We start from the raw sequence: 20002 nt of genomic DNA on the forward strand, positions 1-20002 counted from the left end.
TGGAGCTCCATGTGACTCCATTTTGATCCTGCTGTCCCAGCCTGCACCGTATCAGCAGGCACCGCTGTGCTCAGACATGCAAAACTAAATAGACACAAATAGACTTCCTGCTGAGAGACTGGGTGGTATAGTAAGCTGCTGTGTTTGGGCTTGTGTGTGTTACCTGGACAGCACAGCCTAGTATCAGCAACAAAAGTCTTTTCAGCTGCTCCATGCTCTTAGCTGGAGAAAACACAACACACAGACACGTTAGAGTACTTCAAACCCAAGAAACCACGACACAGCTGAATAACAGCGACAAGAAGAAAAGTCACTTTGAGAGAAAAGTTGAATAAAAGTCAAACAGCAAGACTTTGAACTGAATGTTTGAAGAAATTATCTAAAGGTTGATGGTGACCTCAGGCATTATTCTTCTACTTCAACAATATTATTTATGTCCATAAACGAACACAGAAATGACATAAAATAAATCTTGCGTATGTATCTTTAAGGACCTTTGCCTCACTCAGAAGCCGTCCTTACTATAATAACACTACTTTAGGAGCAACAAAATGCAGACGGTGCCTGGAGTAACCACCGTTTTGAACTCTACCATTCTTAAATCTTGAAAAAAAAATGTGTTACTTCTTTACTAAATTACGAACTTTCATCAATGGCCATCATGTAACTTCCCTCGGACAGTAGAAAAATGTAGGACTTGATTAGTACTGAGGTGTGTGGGTGTGGGTGTTACCTGATATGGGATCCTTGGCGATGCAGAGGATGTTAGGAAGGGGCATGACTATTAACTGCTGTAAGGTCTCCTGCAGCAGAGAAGATGGAGATGGGGGTTGTTTGGACAGGGAGGAAAAGAACAACTACATTAGCAATTTCATGGTCCTAATGATAACCGAGCAAAAGGCAGTGTCACTGACAAAACTGTCCATCGGACACCAACTGGGGGCAGCAAAAGCATTGAGGTGGGTCCTTGGTATTAGAGCCTGAAAGATGCTGGATTGTTTAGGCTGATATCAGTATTTGAGAAGGAAAAAGAAAGAATGTTGGCCAGTTTACATCAATGATAAAGTAAATCAGCCGATACAAGTCATGAAAATGTAACTGTTGGGCTTTGATGATTCAAGAGGAAAGGAATCAAAGTTCAGCCACCAACTGACCCAGACTTGTGCACCTACATGTTTGTGTGTGTGTGTGTGTGTGTGTGTGTGTGTGTGTGTGTGTGTGTGTGTGTGTGTGTATATAGGCGAGCAGCCAACAGGAAACACCCTGCTGTCGATAGAGAGTGTGTGTGTGTGTGTCTGAGTCGGGAAAGAAACAGCTTCCCATTCCAGAATATCATCTCCTGTCCCCCAAAACACACCTGATTGTCCAGACAGGAAGAGAGAATTTTTATACAAATGAAAACACTTTCATTTTATTTTCTAATTAACCCTCAGAGGTGCAGTGTCTTTATCAAAACATTTCATTTGACTGTCAAAGCAAGTTGTTTTGGGATGAGGAAATATGACAGTGGAATAAGGTCACATAGGAAGACATCAGGTTTAAAGAAAGGACACATGGGAGAAGACATGCTGACGACCTCTGGCTAAGGAGAAGGGAAGCGCGCGCACGTGCGTGCGTGTGTGCGTGTGTGTGTGTTAGATCTGGGTGTTGTGGGATGAGGGAAGTGACTGTCAGCAGGGAGAGGCTGGCTGGAATAATACACTCAACAGCACACACACACACCATCTCACGATAGGGAAAGATATAAAAATTCACATGCGAGTTGATGCCGTTTCCATGGTTATTAAGGATTGGAAAAACCCACTCACAATCATTTGGTCACAGTCACAACTTCATGATCAGAGATACAGAGCTCTGGTCTAGAGTGTCATCTGCTAACCAGGCACATAAACGCATCAGCTTACACCACGGCTACAGCTTTGAGGTAGCCAGCGTACCTGCAGATACTGTTACACCGGCCCATACACCAGGAGGTAACGAGAGGCCCTGCAGTCTCCCTCTGTCGATCTCTCACACTCACACACAATGTGAATAAAACATGCAGGCTGGCTACCAGATGTCTTGAAGGCACAGCGGGAATTCAGCTGAAACACACCGTCAGTTTGGAGGCTTTGCAAACAACGTTTTGTTTGTTTCATGGAGACACACTGCAGATTGAGTCGACGACAACATTAAACTAAACCAAAGAAACTCTCACAGAGCAAGTGAGAGGATATTTTCCAATCCATCAACTGATACTGTTTAAAAAAAATATCTACTGAAAACCAGTGGTGGGCCGTCAGGGCCTGCAAGGCCTTCTCTGCTGGCCTAAACAGAATCACAAAGTTATATCTATTTTATAATTTAATATTTTTTCTTAAATACACATGTATTATTTCCCATTATCTTATTTTCTCATTGCACAGCTCCTGTCTTCCTCAGTTGCTCTGCTTCCAGTGCAGCTTGTTTTAAGTAGAGCTTTTATCCAATCAGATTTCACCTCTGTGTCTCTAGGTAAGAAGAGAGGCCCGAGGCCTGCAGACTCACACGTGAATCCCTTTGCAGTTTAAGTGAATGGGGATGATATTGTTGATTGTCATAGTGTTCAACCAATCAGATCTTTAGTTTGACATGTTGGGCGTATTCTTTGACGTGTCAGCACTGGCCTATAATGACGTCAGCATTACGTGCAGCTCAGTGTCCATGTGCAGCTCTGCCGCGAGGTGCAGAGTGTGCTGTGATTGGTCAGTGGGCGAGCACGTGACTATCGTGAAACGAAACTTAACAGCAGAGGCTTAGTCGGCATTGTGAATCACATCACGTGATGCAGCTCAGCCAATCAAATATGGGCATTCTGACAAGTTTCCTGACTCGAGTGAGATGTACCACACACCATGACACAGGGGACTGAGACGAGGAGAGACACTGCAAAGCAGTACGTTCAATGTTTAAATTGTGAAAGTTAAATCATAAAACTGTCTCCTAAAGAGACTAATGGGCCGTGGCATATCATTAAGGGACGATGGTGGGTCCCACAGCCAGACCAGCTGAGAACCACTGTCCTACATGAACACAGAAAACATTGTCTATTCCTGTATTTAAGCGCCTCCGTTTTCCAAATGCTCTAGCATTATCCAAACGTATTGTAAGCCTCGTACCGAATGGTTTAATACAATTACGTGCATAGTTACAGCTTTAGAAACAAATAATAGCTGTGGCGCCATCATGTGGTTATAAGGTGGTATTTCAGCTGCAGGACAGCAGTAAAGGCCCAGGTATAAAATGCACGGCCCGCCACTGCTGAAAACTCAATATAGAAATTAGAAAATCAGCTTTGGCTAAATCTAAAACATGGCTTAAATATTACATCGGTGTTCCCAGAGGAAAAGTTTATCAGACTCTACACTGTCAGACTTTCAAGCTACACCTCAAACATCATAACAGACTTTGTGCTAATATTATGACATAAATCCCAGTTGAAAACATTAGCATTGTGACGTATTATCACATAACATCTTGTAACACTAAAATTGATCAATTCAAATTGATTGAAGTTTGATTTCAACTTGAATGTTTCATAGTTGAATAATCAGTTCCGGTTGGTGTTAATAATTATATTATATAGTTTGTGAGTTTGAGTCACAAACTGAATAAATCAATAATAAAGGATGTACTTGTAGACAAAACATAAACACTTGTCAAAGCATAAAATAAGCTATATTATTAATATATGCATCTTCAAGGGTTAATTATTGCAACATGAAAATATGTTTGCACTGTCCCTTGATGGGTCCATCTTCTGATGACTGATTTAGAGCTATCACCCACTTTAGTCAACTTGGGCTACACATGAGCCGGCGTTTCTGACCATGAGTAGCCACGACTTGGGTGTGTGACATAACTGTGTCATGGCAGGTGTGTTGCTGACCCAAGGAAGTTCTGTGCCGCGTGTGAAGTTGTTTATGAGCGGGCCAAGCATTCAGACCACTCTCAACAGGCATGTTTCAATGGGCACAGCACTAGTTTAAAGTAATTATCAATCAACTGCCTCAAACTTAAAAAACAAACAAAAAAAAACTGTTTTGATATTAGTTCATTTGCAGAATCCAACAAAGCTGTATTGGCAATAAGATACATTTGAATGGCTGACCCAAATACAGTTTTGCCCATTTTATCTTTTTTATAACAGCAAAAAACAGCATCGTCTCCCATTACTGGTTGTGATTTAAAGTGGTGTCTAAGTTGTGGAGCACAGAACCCAGCGGCTCAGTTAAAGTCACATCTTGTGTTAGCCGCCACCATGTTATTGATCTGGGATTAGAAATGCGAGCCCAGTGTGTTAGTGGGCCATGGATTCAGGCCCTGCATGTGTGTGTGTGTGTGTATAAATGGGTCATGTAGCAGGCTATATTGATCCCTTGTCAGTTTTAAGTGTTAGATCCTGCTGGTGATGTTGCTGCAGGAGAATATCTATAGATCTGAGCTCTCACTAGTACACACACAAACACACAAACACACACACACACTTAAAGTCAAACAGAGTGCATTTTGATCAGACACTGACATTCACCATACTCACACAGCTTGTATTTAATTTGTGTACACTCACAAAGTGCAGGTCCAGGTGCTATTAGAGAGTGTAAGTCTATCGGTCTCATCTATAATAACAATACAATACAATACAAGCTAGTTAGCACCAGTTAGCTCTGGCATTAAAGCCATGATCTGTTGTCTGAATGGAAACAGCAACCCTAAACACACCACAGAGCTCTTTCCTCCCCACTACAGATGTGCTGGCATCAAATCTCCATGCTACGATCATTGTGGACAAAAACATAATTTATCCTGAAATACTACTTATCAGTGCTAAAGTATAGTCAAATTACTTCACCCCAAGCCTGCCTTTTAAATCTAAAAGACTAAACAGTAGTGGTGATCATGAAACTCACGGTTCGGATCACAGATCAGAGACACGGATCGGATCAACACAAAAGAAAAATGGAGCAAACAAAACGTTCATAGATCCCTGATCAGGTTGTTTTGCCGCCGATACTAATTGCCGATCATTGATGATCCATATTGGCAGATACCGATCCCTTTGTTGTTTGATTATAGCAGCTGGTCTACAAGGATTTATACAATTTATTTTTTGCCACCATCCCAAAAATCATTTCAATGACTCTGAAGTCTGTAAACAATAAAGTTTTAGTTTAATGATGTATTATAATCTGTAATGTAAACAGCTCATAAGTCATCTCTAATATCTATTTATGTTGTTGTGAAAATGTCTCCTTCAAACAACTGCATTTATTCAAGTTTATCACCAACACTACATTTTACAGATCACATGTGAACGCATCATGACAACGTTATAATCTACCTTCACCCAGTACTCATTTAACCGAACAGAGCCAGAGGGACGATCCGTACGGTTGGACATTGGTCCGTTACAAAACTACTAAGCAGCGAGCTGCAGGGCCACTTGTGGTTCAAATGTTATCACAGTTTTGCAAGATCACTCACACACTGTTTGTCATCTAAATGTGGCTGCACTTGCCCAATGTTTTCAAGAATGAACGTAACTGGTGTCAAATAGTCCAGGTCTACAAGACATTGACGGCCAGTTACAAAAGTTCTTTATTCCTTTATTCACTGGCCCATGGCCTAATGTTCCATGTGATTTAACTGAAGTCTTAAGTGGGTAAATGTGTGTAAATGCTACGATATGGAGGCAAACATAGCTTGCAGCGTCTGACTCCGTCTGTACAAAGTGAGTGACGGTTGCATGAAGTTACAGTACACGGTTCGAGGGCCGACTGACAGAGACAGGGAGAGGCTCATTCCTCCCTCCATAGTTACTCCTCTGCTGTCCTTTCTTTTATGTGTTTTTTTTTATTGACACAGGGAACATTAGCCCTCAGTTGTTTCCTTCTACCAGTCCAAAAGAGCTGTGGACAGCCACACAACACACACTCACACCGTAAGGACCAACCTATCAGGAGACCCTTATTAGACGACCACCACGCACTCCAACAGACACAAATATCTTCTTCCAGAATAAACACAACAGTATGATTCTCTGATTATCAGAAAACCAACAAAGAAGTTGATCCACAATGTAAATTCTTTTGGTCAAAAATAGATGCTTTTATTTTGAAGTCACTGGTCAAGGGCTGATGCTGCTTCAGCTCTTCTCCAGCCTGTTGCTGTGTGAGGCTCATTGCCCGAATCAACCACGAGGTAACCACAAGTTATCAAATAATGAATTGCAGTAAGAAAAGTACAATATTTCCCTTTGAATTAACATTTAGGAACAAAAAAAACACCCTATTTCCATATGTATTTATTTTGGACCAAAAGTATTACAATTATAATAATAAAGTAATATAATTGTGGATCACATTTTTTTCACCTAGCTTTCTGATAATCAGAAAACTATAATGTTGTGTTAATCTTTGAATAAGATGTGTGTGTCTTTAGGAGTGATGGTGGTTTAATTAGGGTCAACTCCGAGCCGCTGGCTAACTGCTCTCCCTGAAGCTTGCTTCAGAGAGGAACCGTCGTCTGTAGCAGCTGAGCTTCAGCCAGCGCTAACCCAACACCCGGCTGTAGTCTCCTAGCAGCGGGGAACATACACCCAGCTGTTCTGCTCATTTTCTGTAACCAGCGTAACGTTAGCACAATAACATGGAGGGGTTAGCTACTAGCCAGCTGCTATAAGAGTTGTGCTTGAAAACAGTGGATGGCGTTTTGAGCCATTTTAAACTATAAAATGCAGAATTGTTTTTATACATTTGGTAAGAAATATCAATATTTACTCCAGTATTGATGTGTTTCATCAAAGTAAAGTCAGATCTGTAGTAACCTCACGGTGCAGCTTCACCCCTCCAGCACACACACACACATTAAAACAGCAGTTAGTTAGGGGCAATAAAACACTGTCGACGGGTTTGACCAGGGTCAACACACACACACAAACACACATGCACCAATTCACACACACTGAATATCACAATCCACCCGGCCAGGACGAGTGAGTACGAAGTAGGCCTGAGGATATGGAGTTCAAAACATCCCACGTAGGCTCAGGGCTTTGTTCTGCTGTTCCCACGGTGACCAAGGAGTAAAGTGAAGGGAGAAAGAGAGGAGGGGAGAGCTTTGCTTACGTTACTACACAACAATAAAACGTCTTTCACAAGAGCCACAGTTTCACAGTACCACCGACACTCAGATAGAAAGAGAGAAACTGTAACATCCCGTTAGCTTCCTCATGTCTCTGTGTGTGTTTCCTGTGTTTCTGTGTCTGTCTGTGTATCTGTGTGTGTGTGTTTCCCCTGATTACACTCATCCCACTCACCTGCCCAGTCCACCCAGCTGCCTTCAATCTCCTCATCACCCCACACACATATACTCCCCTGCTTTCCCTGTTCTGGTTGTCAGATCGTCCTTGTTTGTTCCCTGTCTGTTCGTTCTGTGCCTTCCTCGTGTTTGATCGGCGTTCCAGAGTTCCTTCTTGATGTGTACCTTTGCCCTTCTTTTGTTTTTTTGGATATTTTTGCCTGCTCCGTTGGAGTCGCTTTAAGTTTGTTTTTGACCTTTTTTCAAGTAAAGATTCTTGAGTTTGAACTTCACCTCGTCTCTTGTGTCTTATCTGCGATTGAGTCCCGGATCTGCCCCTCGGCCTGACAGAAACAAACGTTCTCCTTCCTGACACAGTGATGTCTGCATTGAGATTTATTTTCTTTCTTTTCATTTTACACCAACAGTAGAGCTACTTGTGTCCCAGCTTGAATAAGTACGTTCTCAAAAATTCCTCACACTCATGGAAGTTTAATGTTGAGGCAATAAAAGAGGTTGATTGTATTGCTTGCCATTGACAGCCTGCAAACATTTGTCATCTGACCAACCTCTGGATGAAGCATCCCATTTTATCCAAACAATCGAGTGCTTTGTCATTTGGTCCTGTCACTGTAGCGCTGTCTGTTTCAATTCTGTCCGTCTCTCTAGTATGAAATCTGTATCTGTCTCAGTGCAAAAGAAGAATATTGTCACTGGTTCACATGTTGGGACTTGTGCTCTGGACTAAATGTAATCATCGTGCCATTTAAACTGCCATGTGTATCCGATTTATAATGGTTCTTACCGTATTTTCCGCACTATAAAGCGCACCGGATTATAAGGCGCACCTTCAATGAATGGCCTATGTTAGAACTGTTTTTATATATAGGGCGCACCGGATTATAAGGCGCATAGAATAGAATAGCGTCGTAAACGTGTCTCTTGAAAGGTGCCATTTTGGGGTCTTTATACACACAAGTGGTGTTGGACTAGGAGTAAGCACAGTACCGGTGTTTACCGCGGTGCGGCTTTGTAGTTTACCAGTCGTACTGAAACATTTTGACAGAGCGCCGTGTACAACCAGTATGGATCAACCAATTAACCAATTGATCCATATATAAGGCACTCCGGATTACAAGGCGCACTGTCGTTTTTTGAGAAAATTAAAGGCTTTTAAGTGCGCCTTATAGTGCGGAAAATACGGTACATAAAGTGGTAACTGAAGAAGTGGGCATACTATAAACTGGAGCTGAAACAATTAATTCATCGATTAGTCCATGACAGAAAAAGAATAACCAATAATTTTGTTAATTCATTCATTGTTTAAAAGGTGTAGTTTGTAAGACAGTGGACTTCCTAGTGTGGCGGGCGTGTCGGCCTACAGATCAAAGTGGAGCCGGTCTCAATTGTTTCAGCGCTCCAATAACGCGGTGAAGCCTCAACCAATTCTGTTTTTGATTCCCCTAGTTCTGAAAACCAGTTCTTAGTGACATTAAATGCAACAATTCAACTGCGACTCTGCAGCAGTGTAGCGGGCCATGCTCGGCTTTGGTTCTGTTGCTTTTGTCGCTCATGGTTGTTCTAATGTCTGTTCTAATGACAGTTTCAGCACATATGACAAAAAGTGAGGATAGGCTACTTTGTAGGTTTCCATCTACAATGATATTAAACATTGTAAATGGTAATCCTCACATTTGACAGGCTATCACCACCAAGTGGTCATTTTACTGTCTTAAATGTCTTGGATTGATTTTCTGTCAAACAATGAATTGGTTACTTATTCCAGCGTTAGACAGAAAACCCAGCAGGAGTGAAGAGAGTTAACAGCTTAGTATTCAGAGGTTGTGGTATCAGGTTACTGTGCTTTGTACAATAGAGACGGAACAGAAGGGAGGTGACGGACACCCCCTCTTCACACACACACTCACACTCACACTTTGTGCTTTTTCACTGGGGAGACTGGGAGGAGTCACTGGATCAGCCTGTGTGTCTGCTGAGACATCATCTAATTAGGAGAAAGCCAACGCCTAGCCCCTTATGAACAGCTGGATATACAGTGGGTACGGAAAATATTCAGACCCCTTTAAATGTTTCACTCTTTGTTTCATTGCAGCCATTTGCTAAAATCAAAAAAGTTCATTTTATTTCTCATTAATGTACACTCAGCACCCCATCTTGACAGAAAAAAACAGAAATGTAGAAATTTTTGCAAATTTATCAAAAAAGAAAAACAAATATCACATGGTCATAAGTATTCAGACCCTTTGCTGTGACACTCATATTTAACTCACATGCTGTCCATTTCTTCTGATCCTCCTTGAGATGGTTCTACTCCTTCATTGGAGTCCAGCTGTGTTTAATTAAACTGATTGGACTTGATTAGGAAAGGCACACACCTGTCTATATAAGACCTTACAGCTCACAGTGCATGTCAGAGCAAATGAGAATCATGAGGTCAAAGGAACTGCCCAAGGAGCTCAGAGACAGAATTGTGGCAAGGCACAGATCTGGCCAAGGTTACAAAAGAATTTCTGCAGCACTCAAGGTTCCTAAGAGCACAGTGGTCTCCATAATCCTTAAATGGAAGAAGTTTGGGACGACCAGAACTCTTCCTAGACCTGGCCGTCCAGCCAAACTGAGCAATCGTGGAAGAAGAGCCTTGGTGAGAGAGGTAAAGAAGAACCCAAAGATCACTGTGGCTGAGCTCCAGAGATGCAGTAGGGAGATGGGAGAAAGTTCCACAAAGTCAACCATCACTGCAGCCCTCCACCAGTCGGGGCTTTATGGCAGAGTGGCCCGACGGAAGCCTCTCCTCAGTGCAAGACATATGAAAGCCCACATAGAGTTTGCCAAAAAACACATGAAGGACTCCCAGACTATGAGAAATAAGATTCTCTGGTCTGATGAGACCAAGATTGAACTTTTTGGCGTTAATTCTAAGCAGTATGTGTGGAGAAAACCAGGCACTGCTCATCACCTGCCCAATACAATCCCAACAGTGAAACGTGGTGGCAGCATCATGCTATGGGGGTGTTTTTCAGCTGCAGGGACAGGACGACTGGTTGCAATTGAAGGAAAGATGAATGCGACCAAGTACAGAGATATCCTGGAAGAAAACCTCTTCCAGAGTGCTCTGGACCTCAGACTGGGCCGAAGGTTCACCTTCCAACAAGACAATGACCCTAAGCACACAGCTAAAATAACAAAGGAGTGGCTTCGGAACAACTCTGTGACCATTCTTGACTGGCCCAGCCAGAGCCCTGACCTAAACCCAACTGAGCATCTCTGGAGAGACCTGAAAATGGCTGTCCACCAACGTTCACCATCCAACCTGACGGAACTGGAGAGGATCTGCAAGGAAGAATGGCAGAGGATCCCCAAATCCAGGTGTGAAAAACTTGTTGCATCATTCCCAAGAAGACTCATGGCTGTACTAGCTCAAAAGGGTGCTTCTACTCAATACTGAGCAAAGGGTCTGAATACTTATGACCATGTGATATTTCAGTTTTTCTTTTTTAATAAATTTGCAAAAATTTCTACATTTCTGTTTTTTTCTGTCAAGATGGGGTGCTGAGTGTACATTAATGAGAAATAAAATGAACTTTTTTGATTTTAGCAAATGGCTGCAATGAAACAGAGTGAAAAATTTAAAGGGGTCTGAATACTTTCCGTACACAATGTGTGTGTGTGTCATTATGGCTGATCCTAAACTAAGTGGCATTCTGAGGCTCACAACTCATTGACTTAAGGTTGTACTATGAGGTGTGTGCATGTGTGCGTGTGTGTGCATTGAGGCCAGCGTGTTTGACCGGGGTTAGAGATTAACCATCATGGACAGATTAACCCCATACTGCCCAGAATGACCCACTTTACCAAGTGTACACACACATACCACTAGCAGCAGATGTGGCCTTTATTGTTGTCTGATCTGCATGAGCGACACATGCCCAGTGTTGTACTGTATTCTGTGACACTGGACACAAAGGCTTCATCACTTCTGTTTACAGAGACAACATGCGTTTGTTTGTAACCGGTAGGAGGCAGCGCATCACTTCCTGTTCCTAGTCTGACTGCCAGAAATTAAAAGAAGAAGAAATCGAAATGATACCGGGTCTTTTCCTTGACGTGTTCCAGGCAAACCAAACCTCCACAAGATGTTTGACTCACTCGTAACATACCTCTGGTAGCATTAGTGTTTACACCACAAAGGATTTGTGGTCAAGCCCAGATTCCTTCGCCAAGTGGTTTGAGTGATCGGGTCACATCATTGGTTGTCGTTTACACTTCAAATAAAAACGTTCCACTTTTGATCCAACTAACCAAGATGCATTCTAAAACCAAGTGTAAACAGGGTCACACTATATGTTGTCCTCGAGCCCAGGCAAAAGTTGACACAATCCAGAAAAGGTTTCCATGCAGTATCACAGCTTTTAAGATATTCCTTAATGAGTATGCCATTTTCACAGGCTCATTACAGTTCAGTACTTTCTTGATCCATCCTTCAAGACCAAAGACTATTTTAAAGTCCTTACACTGGTTACCCATTATTATTATTAGCTCCAAGGAGCTGATAATATTGATATTTTTAAACCTAACTATAAACCCCCCTTTTTCTCTTTTGTGTTGTGTCTTATAATCTTTGTGGTTTTATTAGTTGTACTTATTCTATTATCATCTTTATATCTATTAGTACGTGTAAATCACTTTGAAGTGTATTTGATTTGTTGGAAAGGTGCTGTATAAATAAAGTTGAATTTACTGGTTAAAATTTTTGAATGTTTCCGGTTGGCTACTTGTGGCTGGTGCTGCGTCCACCTTGAAATCATGACGGGGAAAAGAGAGTCGTTTTCTCACACTGAAAAACACAGTCTCCTTGAAGCTCATGACAAAGTGCCGGCCAACGTGCAACAGAGAAAGTGAGTGTTCCTCAGGCCTCGTGTCGTACTCACACAAGGAGAAACGGTCATGGCTGCCATCGACGGACACAGAACACGAATGAGCACAAAGAAGCCACCTGTGGGTGAAGCAGCCTACTCAAGTGGATTGATAATGATAATGTTAGGTCATGTAAAGGTGTGCATTACATGACCTATCTACACAAATGTCAATCAGATGGTTCAAAAAATGGTCATAATTATCATCCAACACTGCCAGAGGCTTCCACTGTATTACAGAGAGAAAAGTGTTGGCAATGATATACACAGGTGTGTGTGTGTACTGATGACAGGCACATGATGTAATGTAAGCCTCCTCTCAAAGCTAATCACAGCTCATTGCTCAGAGGCATCCGTGTCTTTTGTGTAATAAATCAAGAGATAAGGAGCTCAGATGCAGTTGATTTGGCGGAGCTGCAGTCATGTCCTGTTGACACACACACTTCCTCTGAGCTCTAACCCCACACAGTGATGGGGAGTGTATTGCTTGCACGTAGTAAGATACTTAAATACGATATGCAACCCTTTCTGGATTATGTAGTGTTTTTGCCTGCTGTCTAGGAATCCCCTGGTTGAACCAGGCTGGTTCTGAAAGTAATTATGTCATTATTTGTCATGGGACAAATTAGTAGTTTTTTGCCTGTAAGTCAGAAAACAAAGCCATTCAGAGCTCCATCTGTTGATGTGGGGAAACTAGAGGCTGACAGTTTGGTTATACTTCCAAATCGATGTATATATGAGCTTCAGCTGGAACACGATTGGCCAAAATGTGACTGACAAAGGATGCTTATGATCTTACAACTGGAAGTTTCCGAGGATACTTTTCTTCCACTGTAACAACATCCACTATTAGAATACATTGTAGTGCAATAGCTGTGAATCCAAGCTGAACACAGCCGTCCTTCATAAACAGGAGCAAAGCTACAAACACAGACAATGATGTGGAACTCACAAACCTTTCAGAAGCAGTTCAAAAAGACCTCTCCTTTTTTAAATGACTCATACATTTAAAAAACAACAAGAAATAAGTGTCGGGGTGTCGCTATGTTATATCAAAGTGACTAAATGCCCCACACTGAGCATGACGTTAGGAGATTTGCTCCCAATCATCTGACCGAACTGTGTTACTTCCTGCTCCCATTGATCGCTGCAGATTACTGGTTGTCAAGCAAGGAAACTCAAAAATGATTGACCAGCAAGTTCAAGGTTGATCCATACTGATGTACAGCATCATCAATACATCCCATGAGTGACACACACACGCGCGCGCATGTGGTTTAGGAATACGAATGTGCGTGTGTGTCTGCATAAGCCCGTTCTATTTTTCGAAACTTCCAAGCTCAAACACACACATCAGAAGACACACACATGACAATGATGAAGGCTAACCAGCAGCTGAGGAGACATTAACAGCTGGATCTCCAGACTCTCAAACCAAGTAAAACTTTAGTAATATTGGTTTAAAAACATACTATATAATACATTACATACAAATGGCAGAATAAGGAGCAATTGATTTGCAGATAATACAACTGCAGATAATATAATTATTTTCACCCAAATCAACTGGAGTATTTATGTGACAACACAAAACGTGTGCTCAGCATAGATGGGAAATATTATCAAATCGTGCATTTAAACCAGTATGAGCTACTACTTTTAAATACTTACGTTACGGAATATCATATCAATTACGAGTTATTCATTTGATCTAGCTCTGAGACGGTTGACGGCACACACCGACACCTCTCTTTATCGCCCTAAAAACCCACAGGGAGAGGAGCGCACACTTTAATCTCGTAGCCAGCGAGGTAACAAAAACAAGCAGACCCAACGACACGGAGGAGGAGGAGGACATATTTTCTGTGCCAGTTTAAGTGTGGTTTTCAGACAGAGAATTAAAAGGACTTCACGTGAAAAATTTCACAACAAGCTTTGGACCATTATGGACTAAAGGAATATTAAAAATGAGGAAAGGACACACATTCACCACTTGTTTTTTGTCTCTCTTGTTTACCATGCTGATACATTTGAATGTATTATATTTTGGTGCTCATGAAGTTTTACAGTAATTCTACTTAGTTAAGACTTTTTTGCATGGGGGAGGCAAAGTAATAATACAATCTAGACTGGTGCAGTTTGACCCATGCATGTTGCCATTAGCATGGTGTCTGTGTGTGTGTGTGTGTGTGCATACCTGGTAGTACGTCCTGATGTGTCTGGTGAGAACGGTCAGGTTGTATAGGCGAAGAGACACGTCGTTGTTCACGTTCTTGTTCAGCCTCTGATTGGTTGGGCTGGGGTCGCTATGGAGACAGACAGACACACACACACACACACATCACAGATTAGATTGACGTTACTTGTTGCTTCTTAAGACAAAGATCTTGTTAATTATACACACAAAGGCACACACATTCCAAGTGCAGGGTAACTGTTGTGTTCGAGAGAGATGGATGCTCACATCAACACATCAGCCCGTGCCAGACTTATTTGCATGTGAACAGGGGGGGGGGTAACGCTGTCTGGCTGACTTACAAAAACATGACGTCAGTTTGATGCCTAATGGAGACTATTCTAAATATACACACTTTCATTTTGCTTGACCTAGCACACACACACAGTAAATGTTTAGGGCTGTAAAATAAAATGTATGATGGCATTTGTTACCTCATGCGTAGTTTTTTTGTATTCTCACAGTTCAATTGGCTGTACACCAGGCAAAGAAACATCAGTTTGTCACGGTCAGCCATGTTTTTCTCTTTACGGTTTGGCGTCATGCACCTGGAACGCTTGGAACTGGGACTGACAGTTCCACTGCTTTCATTTGCTATTCTTTTAACCAATGTTTCATCTCCTTCGGTGGTTAACCGACGTCTCAAGTCTGTTCACTTCAACTGACACTTCAAACCAAAATGTGACACGATATCAGGAAACGGTGAAATAGAATTTATGACAGAGAAAAAAAGCAACGATTCCTCCCCCTGGCGAATCAGAAACCACAGAGCGAGGGACATTTTTAGTTGAAAACTATTTTGACTGATAATCGATAAATGAACTGGAAACTTCAACAATCACAAATGACATCTTCTACAGCTTTGTCTTTCATCACCTAGCCTGCACTTCAACTTACACTTCCAGCTCAATTCATCACTTACAACGCTTTTAACTCCTTTCAGCACTTTCACTTCACTCTGCACATATTTCCTTTGACACTTGGACCCTTTCAGATCTCAGATCTTGATAAGACAAACTATAAAACACGTACTGCTTTCAGTGCTTCCACTTCAGCAGAAACTTCAACTGTTCAACTAATTTCTTCATCACCTCCACTTCCATTGACACTACCAACTCAATTTATCACTTCTACTTCCACAATTTTAACTCTACTAAAACTTCATAGGCGCTTGAAGTAAATTGACACTATTCAGTTCACTACAGTTACACTTTAACTTCTTTTCAGTGCGTCCATTTTAAACGCCATGTCCACTCCCTTCAGTGACTATATTTTGACTACCACTTCAACTTCAGCCTATTTCAGTGTTTCCTACTTTTTCTAATGTTTCAACCGCTAACAATCAGCAATGAGCAATGCTACATTTTCTTCAGGGAATGTACCCTGTTTTAGTTTTATTCCCAGTCCACAAGTCCAACACAGTTCATTGAAGATGTCCTCATTAAATTGCAATAGCATTGCAAAGTTCTGCTCCAGCTCAGAAGGTCAGAGAGGAGAATAGGTTTACAGACTGACTGCTTCTCTGACTGACTGATTTACAGACGCTCTCTGAGTGGCTTTCCAGTAATGTTCCTCATGGCACGGCCACACCGGCCTCCTCCTCTGTAACCCACTTTCCCCTAAACCCCTACCAAGTCCTAATCCCCCCCAAGATAGCCCAGCCTACATTCAGTGTGTGGAGAACAATAGGGCGATTATCATAGTTTCTGAAGACAATAACTATGTGGTCTGATTGGGGCCAGAGGGCCGTCTGGGTGGGAGGAGTGGGTATGTTTTGTTTTTAATCACTGTGGACAGTATTAGTGTCCCTGTGGTCCAAATGCTGTCTGTCCAAACCAGAAACAATTAAAGGAATAAGCGTATAGATATTTTATTGTCAACAAGTCCCATGAAAAGAGCAAAGCCAACAATGAACGTGTCCTACTAACAAGTGTTGTGTGTGTATCCAAAGCCTGATACATCTTATTCCTCAGTGCCATAGAGCTCCTCTGAAGACACATCAATGAGCCACACGGCTCCATGATCACCACGAGCGTACTTACAAAGCCTGGTACAGTAAGAAGTATCATCCTATCATAAGCCTCATCACACCACATTCTGCTGTCAGAGATGGACATCCTGCACTCTTACTGAGTCAGCAAGGGCTGCATCACCTTCATAGCTAGGACCGATTCTCTCAGTGCGTCTCTAGCTTAGCTAAATATGCATACACTGAATATGCTGAGAGATGTTGGCCCACACTCTTACCTGTCTGCAACAGGTGTAATTCCTAAATCACAGCACAAACAGACAGCAGCTCAGCTCTAAAGGGACCGGTAATGATCGCTCATACTCTACTGTTTGTCTTGATGTAGACTTCAGCAGCACATCTGGCTGTGACGTTTACAACCTGAAACCAGCGCGTCAGGATGTGGTCACACACACACACACACACACACACACACACACACACACACACACACACACACACACACACACACACACACACACACACACACACACACACACACACACACACACACACACACACACACACACACACACACACAGGAAACACTGGATTAACTCAGTTGCCGTTCATAAACCCACTCCAGACACGCCAAAAGAACCGCCAACTTATACAAATTAAATGTTTAAACTCTCACTCTGTGGCGTTACTTACATGTGTGTCATGATCTTGTGCAGGAAGACGCCGTCCACCAGCTCCATGAACATGTTGACGCTCTCCTCTGAGCCCGCGTCGTCGCACGAACCCAGAGGACCCAGTGTCCTCACCTGGGGACAGAAAGAGAAGTCAGCTACATGCCACCGACACACGTCAACTGATCTTTTTTTCCCCTTCAACTTAATATGCTGGCTGACGTCCTGCTGAATCACCTGGGCAATCCTTCCTTGTTAGTGACACATTTGTTATTAAAAAGACGACAGCTGAACATTGGAATACATCTTTGCACAGAAAAGGACTGTGGATATTGTCCTCCATTGCTTACACAGAAGTTTGTTTGGAGGACATCTATTCATGGCCAGCAGGAACAATAACAGTCACCAAAAACCCTGTTATTGTATTAATGGGCATGTCAGCAATGTTTTAAGATAGACTTGAACCTTTCTTTCAGAGCTATGCTGGAATTAAAATGCACTACATTACATATTTCATCTTTTTTAAAGCCTAATTATTGAGTTTTTCTTTGTTTGCTGAGAGTAATGCTCTCTGTTGAAGGCCCTGCTGGCGCTCACACAGTGACACAGCTGGAAGCTGCCCAGTACAACCACAGTCTGATCCGCTGCTGGCCACAGAGTCTGATTGTCTGTGTCTGACAAAACCTCTCTCCCAAAGCTGGGAGAAACTGTTGGTTGAGCGGTCAGGTCAACAGGATGTGGTCACAGGGAAACAGGAAGGACCACAGAGTTAATAACCTGTTGACTGCTCGTGGGTCGTCACAGTCCGGACTGGAAGCCCATTGTGGGCCAGCAGAAGGATTACAACTGTCCCAGACTCTTAGGCCACTGATATCTAAAGTAAAGTCTACTAAGGAATGAATAGATTTTATACAACTTGTTTTGTTGCTTCCTGTTAATGTTATGAAACATATTTTCACAGAAGAGCACTGTAAAACAAATATATAATTATAAGTTTGCAGTTGGGTAAAATAACGCTGCTTTACATTGGATTCAGTTGACATTAGTTTGTGCTTAAAGCTGTGCTGGATTAGGGAAATCAGATGCAGTGCTGTTGGCTCAGATGGACAAGTTGTTTTCAACACATTCACCCCTTTGGACCAGGGACATGCAAGGCAGCTACAATCACTCACACCCTGAAAATACTTGGTGGAAAACTTTAGCGCATTTTATGATTTTAATGGCAAAAGATGATAAAGAGGTAAAGAAACAGCGGTAACTGAAGGACTGTGGCCAGTAAAGCAGAAGAAACACAGAATTCACTTTTTTTCTGTTTGGCAGTATGAGATCTAAACTTGGAAAGTCCCAGAGATACAAACCAACATCTCTAAATATACAGTTTATCTGAGGCTTTTATACTGAAAATCTTGCCCCTGTCACTGTAATGCATCTGTCTGAGCAGTGTCAATAAATGGGTTAATGGTGCACGAGAGAGCAAAGTACTACATAATGGTACATTAGAGGTCAAAGTACTTTGTTTTTCTACTAGTTAGTCGGGTAGTTCTAAAAAAAAAAAAAGTGTAGCTGAACTGAGAGAAACAGCAGAGGGAAAGTACAACAGAGACACGAGTCGGCAAGTCGCGTGCATCACCGCACACACAGTTGTGTGTGTGCGCGCGTGCTGCTCTCACTCACCCACACCACCAGCGGCGACTCCATGAAAGTGGCCAGCAACTCGGACAGAGTCATGTCCATGGTTGTTCCAACGGCTCCCGAGTCCGTTTATCAATCACCAAGCAATCATAAATCCACCGGCCGGTCAGTCGATATCCGCAGCAGGCTCGCGGACAGAACAAAGCCCCCGCGAGGCATCGATTCCCCCCCTGCACGAGCTCTCTTTCTCACACCACTATTGTCTCGCGCTGTCCCGTTTCCCTAAACACTGGGTTTAAAATGAAAAGCGTTAAATATGAATAAAAACTGTTCGAAATACTTCCACAAACGCCCATATGCACCACGCTGGCCGTTCCGTTAGCTTGGAGGGTAAATATGCAGTTTATTTTCCGGTTGAATGTGTAACACTTGATCCAAACTTCGCAGGACGCGTTTCCAAGGATACAAGACTCTGACCGTAAAGCGGGGAAACGGTCGTGAAATACGAAAAGTAAAGTAAACAAAGTTGAGAAAAGTCAAATGCGCGGTAGAGGCAAACAGAGAATGTTAAAAAATATATGTTTCCGTTGTTTGCTACATCTTCACCACGTCTCTCTACCTCTCTCCTCTCCTCTCCATCAACCTGACTGTGTGCGACCAGCAGGAGGGGAGGATTGACCGACAGCAGGGCCGACCAATCCGCTACCGTAAAAAGCGCGGTCCCCGCCCGTTGCGTTAAATCAGCCAATTACAGTGCAGTAATTTGGCAGCGTTTTCTCTGAGCTTGACGTCACCACCGTTCGCCACCAACCAAAGACCTTAGACGGAACAAGATAGTAATCGTCCTCAGAACGATAGAAGATTAACGTTTTTGTTATTTTTAAATTAGTGGATTTCTGTGATTTAGGTAATAGTAGTAAGTGAGTTTATTTTAGTTGATGTTATAGTTAATGGTCTTATGATGTTGACTTTACATTCTTTGCATATATTTTTTGTTGAACAGAGTTTCTTAAAGCGGATTACAAAAGATAACTATAACAAACCATGGCTGTATATTTGTGTCGATTAGTGTCTTGATATTCTGGTATATTAATTATGGTTCCAACTATTGTTAGTTCTTACTTGTGTTAGCTAGTTAGCTAATTGTAATTTTAGCTTTTCAAGCAACTATTTACTATTTACCATACTCAGGCAGTAAATACAGATTGGATTAGCAACAGTTAGCTTACCAGCTATGTGCTTA

The 20002-nt window shown here is 42.2% G+C and overlaps 1 protein-coding gene across 2 annotated transcripts in view; it reads right to left on the reverse strand.

The window, feature by feature from the left end:
• Positions 1-19395, reverse strand: part of ccdc88c (coiled-coil domain containing 88C) — a 63829-nt gene extending 44434 nt beyond the window's left edge. For both annotated transcript variants that reach the window (XR_012957828.1, XM_076107000.1), the window contains exons 1-5: positions 18802-19395; positions 17150-17262; positions 14449-14557; positions 734-803; positions 164-222 (exon numbers count right to left, since the gene is read on the reverse strand). Coding sequence is in view for 1 of the 2 variants with exons in the window: in XM_076107000.1 (XP_075963115.1) it covers positions 164-222; positions 734-803; positions 14449-14557; positions 17150-17262; positions 18802-18861 (411 nt within the window). In the remaining variant the exon portion in view is untranslated. The remainder of the gene's footprint in view (positions 1-163; positions 223-733; positions 804-14448; positions 14558-17149; positions 17263-18801) is intronic.
• Positions 19396-20002: the final 607 nt, after the last annotated feature.

This window comes from Anarhichas minor, unplaced genomic scaffold (genome assembly GCF_050575085.1).
Source record: "Anarhichas minor isolate MPS153535 unplaced genomic scaffold, ASM5057508v1 ptg000037l, whole genome shotgun sequence".
In the NCBI taxonomy this organism is placed as follows: Eukaryota; Metazoa; Chordata; class Actinopteri; order Perciformes; family Anarhichadidae; genus Anarhichas; species Anarhichas minor.